This window comes from Portunus trituberculatus, chromosome 37 (genome assembly GCF_017591435.1).
Source record: "Portunus trituberculatus isolate SZX2019 chromosome 37, ASM1759143v1, whole genome shotgun sequence".
Lineage (NCBI taxonomy): Eukaryota > Metazoa > Arthropoda > Malacostraca > Decapoda > Portunidae > Portunus > Portunus trituberculatus.
This window is the reverse complement of record NC_059291.1, coordinates 10,196,533-10,211,198: the sequence shown is the minus strand read 5'-3', so window position 1 is coordinate 10,211,198 and position 14,666 is coordinate 10,196,533. Positions and strand designations below refer to the sequence as shown.

Here is a 14,666-nt window from a genome sequence, read left to right as displayed (position 1 = left end):
TATATATATATATATATATATGAGAGAGAGAGAGAGAGAGAGAGAGAGAGAGAGAGAGAGAGAGAGAGAGAGAGAGAGAGAGAGAGAGAGAAAGCAAATCCTGAATCCTGATTCAAACAGCAACAAATAATTCAGATGGTAAACAAACATGGCAGCTACAGTAATATGGTTACTGATTCATCACAGGAAGCAAGAGACCCAGAGATAGCCCAAACCACATACCATTATGATTATAGTATTGAATATCCTACTGTGTGTACTTACCATACATATACTTGATAGAACACTAAGTAATGAGGAACCTTATGTTTGATTCACTCTTTAACTACTAATGGCTCATGTGCAAGCAGTTGAACTCAAGAAAAACTAAGCTACAATTACTACAAAGCCTTAGTAAATATTTGATACCTTTTATTATAAGTGTTGTGTCTAAACTTCTAACAAACAAGCTGAGAAGCAGTTGTAACACTCAAAGGGTTACATTCCACATTGGAAAAACTTGGGCACAGTGAATCTAAGGTACAACAAACACTTGGAGTCTATCAAACAAGTCAAGAACTTAGCAAACCCCAATTGTTATACAAGGTATAAATACCAAACTTTGCCAAACTCTGCAATAATCGCTGCAGGTAATAAATTATTATTTTTTCTAGACATACAAGAAAATTGGTGTTTCTAGAGGAACTGTTACTTGAATAGGTATCATCATTCTTTATGTTAACTGCATATAATGCAGCATGTTTTCACTAAATGTTGCAGAAAGTTGGTGTATCTAGTGATTGTTGTTAAGATAGGTATCAAGAAATGTATTCTATTTGGATAGGTATTAATCAATATCTTCCTTCATGTAATAATCTGATTGCTAATATTCCTTGCTAACTGACAGTGAACTGGTTTTCCCCTGAGCAGTTTGTTATGTCTAGCATTAACTGCATGACAAACATCATCCTAGCAAACAAACTGCCAGATAAGCTCTCCTTAATTTCTGTCTTGATTAACACTATACTTTGTGATGCAGTGACTGGAGCAGCTTCCTCCATGCTCTTACTTTGTTTATGAAGATGATGAATTGCCTTACTATTATAACTTGCATAATACATATAGTAATTATATTCCACAAATTCTCAAAAATATATATTTAATGGAAAAATCAATTTTATCCATTCAATGCTCAGAACAAAACCTTTAAAGACACGTCCTCAAAAAATTGCATCACAGAACATTTTGGTAAGCACAGCCATAAGTACAGCAGCAACACAGCCCGTGCAGCCCCAGGCTCTGCATTCACTGCTGCATCATTGGTTATGTAACTCTACTATTTATCTTTCTTAATCTTCCATGTTCTTCAAACAGAAGAAGCACTGGAAGCGTGTATCATTAAGTACAGTGACTCCCACCTCCCTATTGTGCCTCAGTACACAAAAAAATGGTACATGTTGGCAATGTTCTGGCACTAATAGTCTTCCTTGTCCACGAGTCACACATCTATCAAAACCATACCAACACTTCACAGTTGATAAATGCATCGTGGCTACCATAGTGGAAGTACGCGTGCCACACACAAAATAGAAATAACCTGACTTTGCTGGTCCTACCCAACATGAGAGGTGGGAGTCAAGATCACAGAGGTTATGAACTCCCTACTCTAGAGTTAGAGCTCTTGCTTCCAGACCAACATTTTGATAAAGGTTTGTCCTCAAAACATAACCACAATTTCCAAGTTATTTTTTTGTCATCTCTCAAACACCTTGATGAAACAATATGATAATGTAATAACATCAATGTTCACCTCAATTTATCATTATCAGTTTCATCTGATGAGCTCCATGTTAGAGACACAAATTTCATGGTTAAATTAGAACCATTGTTGTTAGTGCCCAGAAACCTGACCTCACTTCACTCAGCTGCTACAAAGTTTTGCTCACAAAGAGATAACACCGAGGCACAAGATTTATCGTTTAGAAATCATAACAGGCGAGCTGGAAATGCAACAATATGTATTTTTGTCCCACGTGTGATGATTTCTACACACACACAGGCCAGTGACAGCTATGATGCTGACTACCATGTTAACAGTGTGTGTGGAGACATGCTTTTTTCATTACAAAAAAGTTTACAGGAAGAGAATAGGAATCTTATCGTCTGAATTTTTACTACAATGAGAAAAGGCACCATGACATCCTGTCTTGCATGCTCCCTGCCTGGCATGTAGATTATCAACATTTTCAGTATCAACATTCCTACACCAGGACTTGAGGTGAAATGGGATCTGATGGTAATGTTGCCTTACCAACCATCAGGTCTGCAGTTTATCAAAATACACTTAATGAAACAAAATCAACTCCTCTATGCAATGGAAAGAAAATACAGTAAAAATATGCCCCACAAAGCTGCCACCTGACACAGTAAATCCTCAACAATAAATAGTAGAGGCAAAGCTACTCATAATACTGTATCATTATTCTGCTGCACATAAACCTCATGTACGAGAAATGATATTGGATGAAACTTAAGACAGGAATACTTGCTTATAAATATGGGAATTTTCGTCCTCTCATGATGAATGATACCTAGTTAAAAGATAAAAAGTCATAATTTTGGACATACACACACGTAAAGAATTTCTTATTCAGTCTTAGGTAAGGGACCTTGCTGACTGCTGCCACCTCTGTATCACTCATAATAATGACAACATAATCAACCTTAACAATATTAACAACTTGTGCATTTCATCACTATTTACTTAGATGGCTAATGAGGCATTTAATGATATTAAATACAAATACAATGAACTTTGCACATTGGTTATAGCTTGAGATCAGAATCCTGGTCTGCTGCATTGGTATTCATCTGCAGCCACTGTGTCTTTTGTTGTAGCTATAGTTCCCATCCCTCCTATATCATCCACAAATATATCAATGTCTGATTTTGGCATTGCACAGTAAAAGTAGAGTGTATGTTTACTGGGCAATTATAAGATACAATATTATGATACAAATAAGTTTTCAATTCATTTATCGTTGGTGCCATACCAAGCAGCAGCAACAGCATTAATAAGCCCTGATGCCGTATGCCAAGTAGAGACTGTTTTCCCATCGCCATCTCTGTCACAATGGAAGGTTCACATTTCAAACTCATGCTTCCACAGAAATACCTAACAGTCAAGCACTACAATTTAGGTGACAAAAGTTTTGAGACATCACAGAAATTCCATTGTAAAATACTCTTTTAGAATTGACATAGAAAAGTGTTTAATTTTTATGAGATCTAACTCACATTGTTTTAGGCAACTACTCATTGATCAGGCAACACTCACTCACACACCAACACACACTGAATACTGCACATGGACCTGCTGTGTGCTGTCCTAGGGAGCCTTACACCACTATAGCAAGTAATGGCTCAGCACCATAAATCAATGCACAGTTTCAAGAAAAATACTCTACTAATACAATACATGAAATAATAGTTGCAGACTTCTCCGACCATCAACATACTTTGCAATTTTGTCTTACCAAGTATCTTCTTGGTTTATCATCTGCACAATGTTGAGATGGAAGAAGGTAAGAAAAATTTAGCACAAAGTTTTTTTTTATTCTTCCCCTGTCCCCTGGAGAAGAAGAAAAAAAAAAAAAAAAAAAAAAAAAAATAAAATAAAATAATAATAATAATAATAAATAAAAAATAATAAACAAATAAAAAAGGCTGGGCAAGGCAAAAAAAACCTCATACACTTCAAATATTAAGCAGTAATAAGGAACAGGGGGAACTGCTTTACCCGCCAAGAAATAATGATGTACTTCATCAGTATTCCTTCTCTGTGCTAGGCAAGAAAGGCAACACAGTGATCCCTGCACTTGAAGTCACACAGGAACATTAGTGGGAATTGTGTCCTGTGCCAACACAATCACCACATCACAGGCAATCATCACAAGTTAGTTTCTATTTGAATTTGCATTCCTTTTCTGACATTAGTGGGAAAGCAAAGAAGAAAAGAAAAGAAAAGAAAAGAAAAGAAAATAGAAAAATATCTTCATCCACTCCTCAAGACTGCTTCCAATCATAACAAGAACATGTACTTCTGACATGGCAAGAAACACACACCCCTTTATGTGAAATCATTCAAATATCTATGACATACTTCAACATAAATCACTAAATGCATAACTGACAATTCTTCTGCCAAGCTATCCTCCTCACTGATCAGATGCATCATTTCACATACCTACAATGAGAGTAGTAAAGAAGATCTGCACAACACTTACGCAATGAATTCTATTATGTATTCGGGGTAGTACTCTTCCTTGTAATACTTAACAAAGATAGTTGGTGCCGTCATGCTGTCCACTGTTGTGTCATAGGGCTTGTCAATAAGACTGTTCAGTGGAGGCTTGTTGAGGTTCTTGTTGCCCAGGGTCATGTAGCCAATGATCACATCAGCCAGGATCATGAACAGGTGTCCTTGAGTATCAGGAGTGCAGTAGGTGCGAGCAACAGCAGAACTGCAAGATTCATAATACTGAATGAAACAACACTGCACCATGACTATGTCTATTTCTCTCTTTTGCATTTCCTCATCCATCTCATTCTACTGATATGAGGTCCACCCATATCTTTAAAATTTTCTTTATTCTTTCTCCTATAGCTACCTAAAACAGCACTGCACTATTTATGTTCTCTCTTTCTCTTTGATTTCCTCATCCATTTCACTGTTTACATAAAGCTGCTTCCATTCCCTCTTCTCCATCACTCCTTCACACCTTCCTACAGCAGGCACACTCACTCTACAGGGTATTCTAATACCACAAAACTGTAGTCTCCAATCAAAACTATTATCTTATTAATTTCCAACATTCATCTTCAGTTTTGCAAAGAATTAATCAACCACTTTCAAGAGTTCCATTTTACTCTCCATTAGTAAGACAGTATCACCAACAAACAAAAAGCAATCACTACTGCTTACCTATTGGAGAAGTATGTTCCTTTCCCATACTTGTCCTTTGTGTTGGCATAGCGGCGTCCATCAATGTTCTCCTTACAGATTGCATTGATGAAGTCTGGGTCAGTGCCATGGTAAAGCTTCTGCACATTCATGGTAAGCTCATCATACCTGTCAAAGTTATAAGAACATAGAAAGCCATTAGACCTACACATGGCAGTCCTTGTATGAAACATATTTACCTATTCCTGACTATGATCACCAGAGAGAGAGAGAGAGAGAGAGAGAGAGAGAGAGAGAGAGAGAGAGAGAGAGAGAGAGAGAGAGAGAGAGAGAGAGAGAGAGAATGGTTAAGTAGGCACAGAAATTGCAGAAATTGACATGGTGAATAAGAAGCAGTGGGAAAACAAAACAGGATAGAATGAAAAAGAAAGAGTAAAGTACATAGTGAGAAAGATAGGACAGAGATTGAGAAAAAGAAAGATAGAAGAGCAGATAGTGAACATAAGCAAGATGAGAACAGAGAATGAGCTTAAGCAAGGTGGGAGGGCAGAGACCACAGAATAAGATGTAGGAAGAATGATTGACAAAGAATATGGAAGGAAGGACACAGCAAGGAAGAATGGAGCACAAAGGACTGAGCAGCATACCAGTTGGCAAGGTCAGTCTTCTTGTACTGAAAGAGGCGCCACAGGTACTCATTCTGCAGCCTGCGCACCTCACAGATCTTGGCAGTTGGGATCATCAGTTTGATGCTCTTACACACATCCTGGAACTCTGTGCTGTTTGAATCCAGAGTCACCAGCTTGTAGGGCTCCAGGGATTTCATGGGCTGCCAGTATGCTGGGAGGGAGGAGATGTCACTACTGGCAGAGGTGGCAAAGGCAGGAGCAGCAGTGGTGGTGGCAGTATTCTGGTAAGCGAGGCGTATGGGGCGGCGACGGATCTCCCTCACTTTGCTGCTTGACAGGTTGGTCTGTGTCATGGCTGCAAAATCAATTTTATACTTGAAGCGATTGTTAGATATCACCATTGTTGTGAATGAGTCCGTCACATACTGCTTCTCAATGTCCTCTGAGGTTATGTTACACACAAAGTCCTGTTTGCCCGAGCTATTCACGTTGCCGTAGCGGATCCACTTCCCCTGCTCGTCCTCAAAGTACCAGTCATATACAGTGGCCTGAGGCAGGCCGGACAAAGCTGATGATGGTGTGGACACTCTCCTAATCTTCAGCTGTTTGCCTGTAGGATCACTAATGCACATGTCTCTGAAGTTTGCTCTCCAGGTGTTTGGTCCCAAGATTTCCAGTATGTTCTTGTCATCAGTAACAAGTTTGGTGGTGTCAATATTGGGCATGGTGATGCTGTTCTTGGAGACATCTCGGTAAGCGCTCTCCAGTGCCTTGGACTGAAATATGCAGAAATTGTACCACTTTTTGTCCTTTTCCACCTGCCAGTGGAAGAGACTTTTAGCATGCAGATACTTGCAACCTTTCTTTTCATTCATACATTTATTGTTAACTGAATATATGCAAATTTCAGGAATTTCCACATCACCACAAAAATCAGTGGATTTAATTGTTGCCTTCTTCCCCTTAGACTTTGAACCCTTTTCCTTAGCTTTGCCATGAGTCTTTTTGGTTTTCTTCTTGACTAATGCATCAGCTGTGTCCTCCTTGCAGCTGTCTGAGTCTGAGGAGTATTGGCTATCTTCACTTTCCTCTTGCTCTTCCTTCTTTTTGTCCTGCTTGGGTGCAGGAGAGGAATGCCTGCCACCACCTCTCTCAAGAACCTGCTTCACCTTTAATAAAATGTCCCGGATGCTCTCATTGGTGGACATGCCGTGCTGGGCCAGTACAGCCTTGCACTGCTTGTTGGTCAGCTGATGATTGAAGGGGCAATTTTTGGCAGAACATTTTCCATCGTTCATCACATAGTCTTTACAAATGTGCAGGAACTTACAGTTGTCCTTCTTCCTGCATCCATCCTTTGTGCTGTAATAACCACACACCCTGGGAGGAGCATTTCCTCGGCATATCTTTTTGACAATGAGGAGTAAGTTGTGTGTTTTGATCAAATCCAAATACAGTTTTGAGAGAACTGAATTATTGTGATTGGTATTAAACTTATGCCCAAACATACAGGACGGCCCAAGGTCACAGCGAGTCACGATGAAGTTTCTGCAAATGTGAAGAGCTTGGCAGGAGTCACGTGCTGTGCAGCCATTCTCAGACAGGTAGTGTGTGCAAAGCTTTATGTTGGGGACCAGCTCTACCATCATCTTATTGCCATCCTTAATGTATGCAAATAAATCCTTGCGTTGCCTCACTACCTTCTCAACCTCCTCAACACTGCTTTCAATCTGCCTGCTGATCACCTCAGAGTCAGCCATCTGCCCTTCAAACATGGCTAATGCTTTCACCAACTCCTGCGCATGTGCTGACTTAGATGCTTCTCGGTTGGGTGCCTTATCCTTCCTCTTGTAGTTGTCCTGCATCAGTGGCTGGGGTCTATTGTCATACTGGCCCATAGATTCCTCATAGGATGGGGGTGCTGGTGGATACCGATTAGGAGGACCCTCACTGTAGCTTCTTGGATGATAAGTCTCTTGACCTGGTGGACCTTGGTGATACAATTCTTGACCTGGTGGACATTGGTGATGGTGTCCTTGACCTGGTGGGCCTTGGTGGTAGTGTCCCTGACCTGGTGGGCCTTGGTGGTAGTGTCCCTGACCTGGTGGGCCTTGGTGGTAGCGTCCCTGACCTGGTGGGCCTTGGTGGTAATGTATCTGACCAGGTGGTGGTTGGTAAGGAGGTTCCTGGTCTGGTGGGCCATAGTGATGGTATCCCTGGTTGGGTGGTCCTGGATGATTGAAGGGTTGGTTGGGAGGACTTGGATAGCCATGCTGCTGGCTACCTTGCCTACTGAGATCCATCAGTGACTTGCTTCCTCTGCTTCCTCCACCCTGCAAAGGAAAATGGATAATCAATAACTTCCAAAGACATGTCCTAAAGTTTTTGTTACTTTCATTCACACAATTCCATATTTGTCAAAAAGTATCTTTCTCTGATGTAAGTTTTTTGTGTAACTGTTCTTCCAGTGCTATTCATTAAGTGGCTTCAGCTTTTGTTCTTTTATAAAGATAAGCTTTACATGTACACCAGCAAGGAGCAGTGTGCTGCCAGAAAGCTCTGGTCTGATTCAGTCACTGCTGAGTGTGCTGATGCTGACCTGGTTTGTGCTATTTACTTCCTGCACACCATGTGAGACCCAAGAAGTGTGTGAGACAAATGTGCAGCCTTCTTCCAGTGGAGGAATGCACTTGGTTGTCTGCCTTCCTGTTAGAGGTGCTCAAGTAAAATCAAACAAGCTGCTAGTAAGAGCCAAAATATCTGCTGCTGTCTCAGTTTTCTAGCAAAACTAGCAACAACATGTTTTGAATTAATAATAAAAAATAGTAAATAAATAAATAAATAAAAGAAAAAAGCTTACCCTTCTTTTGTTTCCACCTGAGCCAGAACCTTTCTCATCTGTGTTCACTGTTGATGAAATGGAAGTAAATATTAGAGAACACAATGACAAGATTACAAATGACAAGAACACAAAGGCATAAAGAAATAGAACTAAAGATTTCCTCAAGAGAGATCTAACACAAAACATAAGAAAACAAGGGAAGCTGTAAAACATGGATGTGGCAATACTAACATGAAACATTATCTACCTAATTCCACCTAACCTCCTCATTAATAAATTTATCTAATCTTTTAAAACTCCCTAAACAACCAACACTAACAATCCTTTAATCTCCCATTCTATCAAAGAACCAATTCCTTCACATCTCTTTCAAAAATCCACTTTTATCTAGCTTGAACTTATGTAATTTCTTCTACTATCTTGATTTTGCTTTGCTGTGTCACCTTTGTTATGTCCTTATAACATTTAAAGATTCACATTTTTCTAAGTACCTTTTCTTTATTTTACCATTTCATGAGCTGTACTTTTGAGTCAAATATTTACAATTTATCGTGTAGAGCACTGTGTAATTCTCTGCAGCTTTTGGCTTTATGAGTTTTAGCTTGAAAAAGTAAACTACAGTACTCAATGGCAGTTTGTTTCACTGTCATGTTTCATTACTTGCATTAAAGCCAGAGTTGATAAACAGAATTCCCAAGTACCTTACAACTAACAAAGAGTGATGATAATGTTTACTTACACAGTACAAGTGGATATAACCTCTCTCCCTCGTCTCCCTTCATTTTAAATAATATTATTAAACATTTTGGCACCTTATCTTGGACAATATCAACAAGTTCTAGCAAAAGGTATTGTAGTTTTCAAGGGTGTTTTCATAAATGTAATGATACTTTAACATGGATTTTGCATCATCAATATGAAAAACACCCATGAGAATCAAATTCATAATTTTTGTGGCCTATCAAAACAGTCCTGGTGAGTGTAAGAGTTTAAGAACACAGGCCAGAGATAAGCCTTGAGGAAACTTGATTTAGCTTCATCTCTCAGTAGTTACAGTCACCCCAGACTGAAGGAAGCTTGACCCAAAGCACTTCCAAACAATGAGCTAGTCTGAGCAATGTACTCATGTTTAAGAGAATGTCAAAGTACAAACCAGTCATGAGCATTATTCTCTGTCTCATTCTGGCTTAAGTAAGGCCTAGCACTTGAGGGATTCAAAACTTTTCATAGCAAAGCAATAATAGGGTGAATCTCTATAAAAGAGAGAGAGAGAGAGAGAGAGAGAGAGAGAGAGAGAGAGAGAGAGAGAGAGAGAGAGAGAGAGAGAGAGAGAGAGAGAGAGAGAGAGAGAGTGTGTGAGTGTGAGTGTGTGTGTGTGTGTAATTCACCTCGGTCGCCTGTTGGTCACCCAGCCAGTCTTCCCCATTACGGAGCGAGCTCAGAGCTCATAGACCGATCTTCGGGTAGGACCGAGACCACAACACACTCCACACACCGGGAAAGCGAGGCCACAACCCCTCGAGTTACATCCCGTACCTATTTACAGCTAGGTGAACAGGGGCCACACATTAAGAGGCTTACCCATTAGCCTCGCCGCCCCAGGACTCAAACCCGGCCCTCTCGATTGTGAGTCGAGCGTGGTAACCATTACACTACGCGGTGTGTGTGTGTGTGTGTGTGTGTGTGTGTGTGTGTGTGTGTGTGTGTGTGTGTGTGTGTGTGTGTGTGTGTGTGTGTGGAGTACTGTCCCTTTCCACCGTGGGCTGACAGGAGATATATGTGAATGATGTGTAATGCTTTGTTTGGGACATCCTGTGTGGGATTATCAGCCAAGTATAAAGATTGACGTGTGTGTGTGTGTGTGTGTGTGTGTGTGTGTGTGTGTGTACAAATGCAAAAACTCACTCTTAAGCAGCATGTTCTGGATGTCAGCAGCAGCACGTTCCAAGTTCTTAATAGTCTGGTTGTGTCCTTGTCCTCGTCCCCGGCCCCTGCCCTGCCCACGGCCTCGGTCACCCATAGTTACCGGCCACTTGGAGAATCACACTGGAGAGACAAGTGATACATAAGAAGGTATAAATGAGAAACAAAGTATATTTGAAGACAAAGTAAATGAGGGGCAAGTAATATGAGATAATGTCTATGTGAGACAAGGAATAAATGAGACAAAGTATACTGTATATGAGACAAAGTAAATGAGGGACAAGTAATGAGATAATGTATATATGAGAGACAAGGAATAAGTGAGAGAAAAGGTAAGCATATATTCATCTCAATACCTCACCATTTATGTTACATACAAGCACAACTACTAATGAATTGCATAACTTGACCCTTTTACTAATATGATTGTCCTTCATTGACCTTCATAGTACATAACATAAGGCATTTGCATGGAGACAAAAGAGAAATGAGGAAGAATGGAAGGTTTACTGTCTTTTAAATTGGCAAAAAAAAAAAAAAAAAAAAAAAAAAAAAAAAAAAAATAAAATAAATAAATAAATAAATAAATAAATAAAAATAAAAAAATTAATTAATAATAAATAAATAAATAAAAAATAAAAAGCACCAATAAATACATCAAATAAATAAAAAAGAATACATAAAACTAAACAAACAAAATAAATAAAATAAAACCCTAAAAATAATAACAATAACAATATCAAAATAAGATACAATATAAAAATGAAAATGAAATAAAAGAAATGAAAAAAAATAAAGTAACAAATGAATAAAAAGGAGAAATATGTCTAAAAGTTATAAATTCAAAGGGAAAATCTGCCTAGTAGTGAAAGGGTTATGGAAAATGTAAATTGCTGAGGTTTAACTGTCTAAGCTGGAATCGTCATATTATAGCTACGTCACATCTTCTTAATTGGGACTATAGCTACTGATACCACTATGTACCCTCTGTCCTACCCTTATCCTGCAGGTTGTGGGTGCAGGACACAGGCAGGGAATGAAGATCATGACATACCCAGCATAGATGTTTTCAATCATCACAACTTGTAGATTTATGAAGCAAAGACCTACATATGGAACTTTATTTTACTTCCTTCCGCTTATAAATATATGTCAACAACTGTCTGTGTGTGTGTGTGTGTGTGTGTGTGCCAGGATAAGCGTGTCACTGAGCCCTTCACTGTGAAATCAATGTTATAGATATTCTGCCAGCATTCAATACAGAACAGTGTTACACTTTAATGTCAGTCAAAGGTGAAGAATTACATTTATATTTTGCAAAACAGGGACAAGAAAGTATGGTGATATTTGACAGACCTTGTAATCCCATTGTAAGACTGTAATATCAAGAAATATTGTACATTCATCTTTTCCACTCATCAATATGACAACTGCAATCCGTTGAGCCTAGAAGGTAACATGCACAGACAGTTGCATGTATTCCCCCACCCGTGTTTCGGGCTTTAAATAGGGTGTCAAATTATACCAGGCTGTCCTACATTGCTGCCGTTTCACGCTGTCCTTTATATAGGATGGCAAGTGCTGTCAAGTAAAGCAAGTCACAAAGCAGCAATATTCGCGTCCCACAGCAGGAATATAATCAAATAAACAGGCACAAGAACAACTGACAACGGCACAAAAAGTGACAACATACCAGTCTGAGATGGGGCAGGCTGGCACTCTCTTTTCCTTGCACACACGAGGATGCTGGGTGTGCCAGGCGTCAGGAATTAGTATTAACTGGTGAGCTGCCGCGGCTCCCACCTGTAGACAGGTGCTGTTGGACGTGTACGCGTCTCGTCTCACTTTATCTAATCCCAGCGCTGCCAACACACACCACTTCCTGTCAGGTACTGCGGCACTGGTGCTACGTGACGTACTGCCTCTGAGTGTGTGGAATGTTCTTTATCACAATAAATCCCCAAAACCTAACCAGGAATAGATAAGTGTGTTCCCAACACACACACACACACACACATGCGCATAAACTAGTGCTGCTGCCTGCCGCCAGCCGCCTCTCGGTCTCGAGTCTGGCCTTGAGTAGGTACACATCACGCTGTTGCCAAACATCCTCTGATCTCTCCGCGCACTGTTTATTCAAGCATAATTTCGTACATGAAACCATGTCAATGAACAGCAACGTTTAAACTAAAATGAATGCAAATGACAATGTGAAATCGAAGAATGTGGCAGTCGACATAATTTCCTGGTATCGGGGAGGAGAGGTGGTATACAGACGGGGGTGTACTAAAAGTAACGGGCGAGTCACACTCACATGACGCAGCTAGACAGGGATGAGTCGCGTCTGGGTCTGGAATTGTGGGTCATCGTAACATCTGCTGTTCTGTAAATCTTTATTATAGCAAAAGCTGAAAATGCCTCCATTAGAACAGCTCAGGATCACCTGTTTGAGTTACAATATGGGCATCTGCGTAGCCTATGCCATGCTATGTATTACTTTCTGTCTACTCTAGAGACTTTCAGACAGATCCAACGTATCTACGTTTACTATGCCAATTTATGGCATCTATATATCATGTATACACTCGATCATGGGCATGTATAACATAAGTACTAAATCATTATAATAATTATTTCAGTATAAAACAGGCAGTGTCTTACCTTGCGCGTTATAACATCAGCACTGCATAAAATGACAAATATTTCCTTGTGAAGCGCAAGGGAAACTTAGCGTGCCTACAGGCTGGTAGTGATGTCACTGTTGGGTGACGTAAAATTTTGTAACTCGCCCTTTATGCTTGGATTTAGAAGGGGGGTTCCGTCTTACCCCATGGGTCCGTCTTACCCCACCTTCCCCTACGTACAGTGATTGCCTCTCGCCATACCATGGCCTAGCCCTAGACATACTGCTGGAGTAGCTGGAGCTATACGAAATTCAAGAGAGAGAGAGAGAGAGAGAGATCCAGCTCGAGACGGAAACATTATTTAATTTGTTGCTAGGAGTTTGCAATTTATATGATGTGACGCTTTTCAATAATTTCCGCGAATACAAATTCCCATCGATACGCTTTGCTCGTGACGTCAAGAAGGCGATAAGATATAGCGGCGTGCTGAGGTCTGCTTATCACACACACACACACACAGAGAGAGAGAGAGAGAGAGAGAGAGAGAGAGAATGTCACTGGCTCGTAATAAATAAATAAACAAACAACCGAATGAATACAAATAGTCTGAATATGAAATCCCCTTAACTAAAGCCATAAAACTGTACCATTTTGTTTTATGGTTTAGCACAAAATTGTGGGCATGCAGCAAGACACAATTACATACAAAAAAGAGAAGGAATAAAAAATAGTGAACAGAAAAAAAAATAACATTAAAATTAATCCAAAAGTATGCATATATTAAGCCTTATACTTAACAAATACAATGATATAGAATACATAAATTATTGCTCTCTCTCTCTCTCTTTCCAGCAAATGAGTCATCCACCCGATCTGAAGGAAGCGTCACGTCTGATATCAATACTCCCCGGGGAACCACGCTATGTAACACTGGCGAGTATGCAGTGCTGGCAAACACCTCGCGTGCCTCATGACTCATATAGCACATTCAGCCTTCTGGTTATCACTGTTACGTTGACCAGATTCAACCACTCACTACCACTACCTACTTGCCCTCTCCCGACTCCCTTCTACATATACTAAGTAGAGGTCATACTCTCAAACGCTTTGCTCTCTTACCATACATGACATTTTAAAAGGACACAGAGATGATTAGCCGTGTTCTTCTGAGTGCTTCTCTCGTAAATAATGTAGAAATCTTGTTAATTGCTCACTAAAACTACTAAACATCCTTAAAAATCAGTGTAACTTCTACATCTCCATACAGACTTAAAGAAAGTATAATCGAGATGCGGCGCAGAAGTATTTCAGAATATGGTGCCGAGTCCCATGTTCTGAAGCACTTTGCTCTCTAACCATCACGATCTTCAAAGTTCACAGAGATGATTAGCCAGGTTGTCAAGAGTGTTTCTCCAGTTGAAAATTAGGAAATCTGGATAATCTTAAAAAAAAAAAAAAACTCATATTGACCCGTGTTACTTTTAAAACTATTTTGAATGTATTCAGAATCACAGAGTACGAACGAATTAGGATTAGTGTTGTGCTTGGCTATGCTACGATACGATGAATAAATGAATAAATAAAATAGCTAAATAAATAAATATACAAATAAGGTAAAATAAAGTAAAACAAAAGTCAATACCATTACACGTGGGGGTCACAGAAAAAAAAAAAAAACTATCTTTCCATCATCTTCATTCATACAC

The 14,666-nt window shown here is 39.7% G+C and overlaps 1 protein-coding gene across 1 annotated transcript; it reads right to left on the bottom strand.

The window, feature by feature from the left end:
• Window positions 1–394: 394 nt before the first annotated feature.
• LOC123513959 (protein mono-ADP-ribosyltransferase PARP12-like) lies at window positions 395–12,418 on the bottom strand. Its single transcript, XM_045271453.1, has 6 exons — window positions 12,030–12,418; window positions 10,319–10,459; window positions 8,432–8,478; window positions 5,590–7,904; window positions 4,964–5,110; window positions 395–4,502 (listed from the first exon to the last, which is right to left on the bottom strand). The coding sequence occupies exons 2-6, from the start codon at window positions 10,431–10,433 to the stop codon at window positions 4,262–4,264; spliced, it is 2,865 nt and encodes a 954-aa protein (XP_045127388.1). The 5' UTR covers window positions 10,434–10,459; window positions 12,030–12,418; the 3' UTR covers window positions 395–4,261.
• Window positions 12,419–14,666: the final 2,248 nt, after the last annotated feature.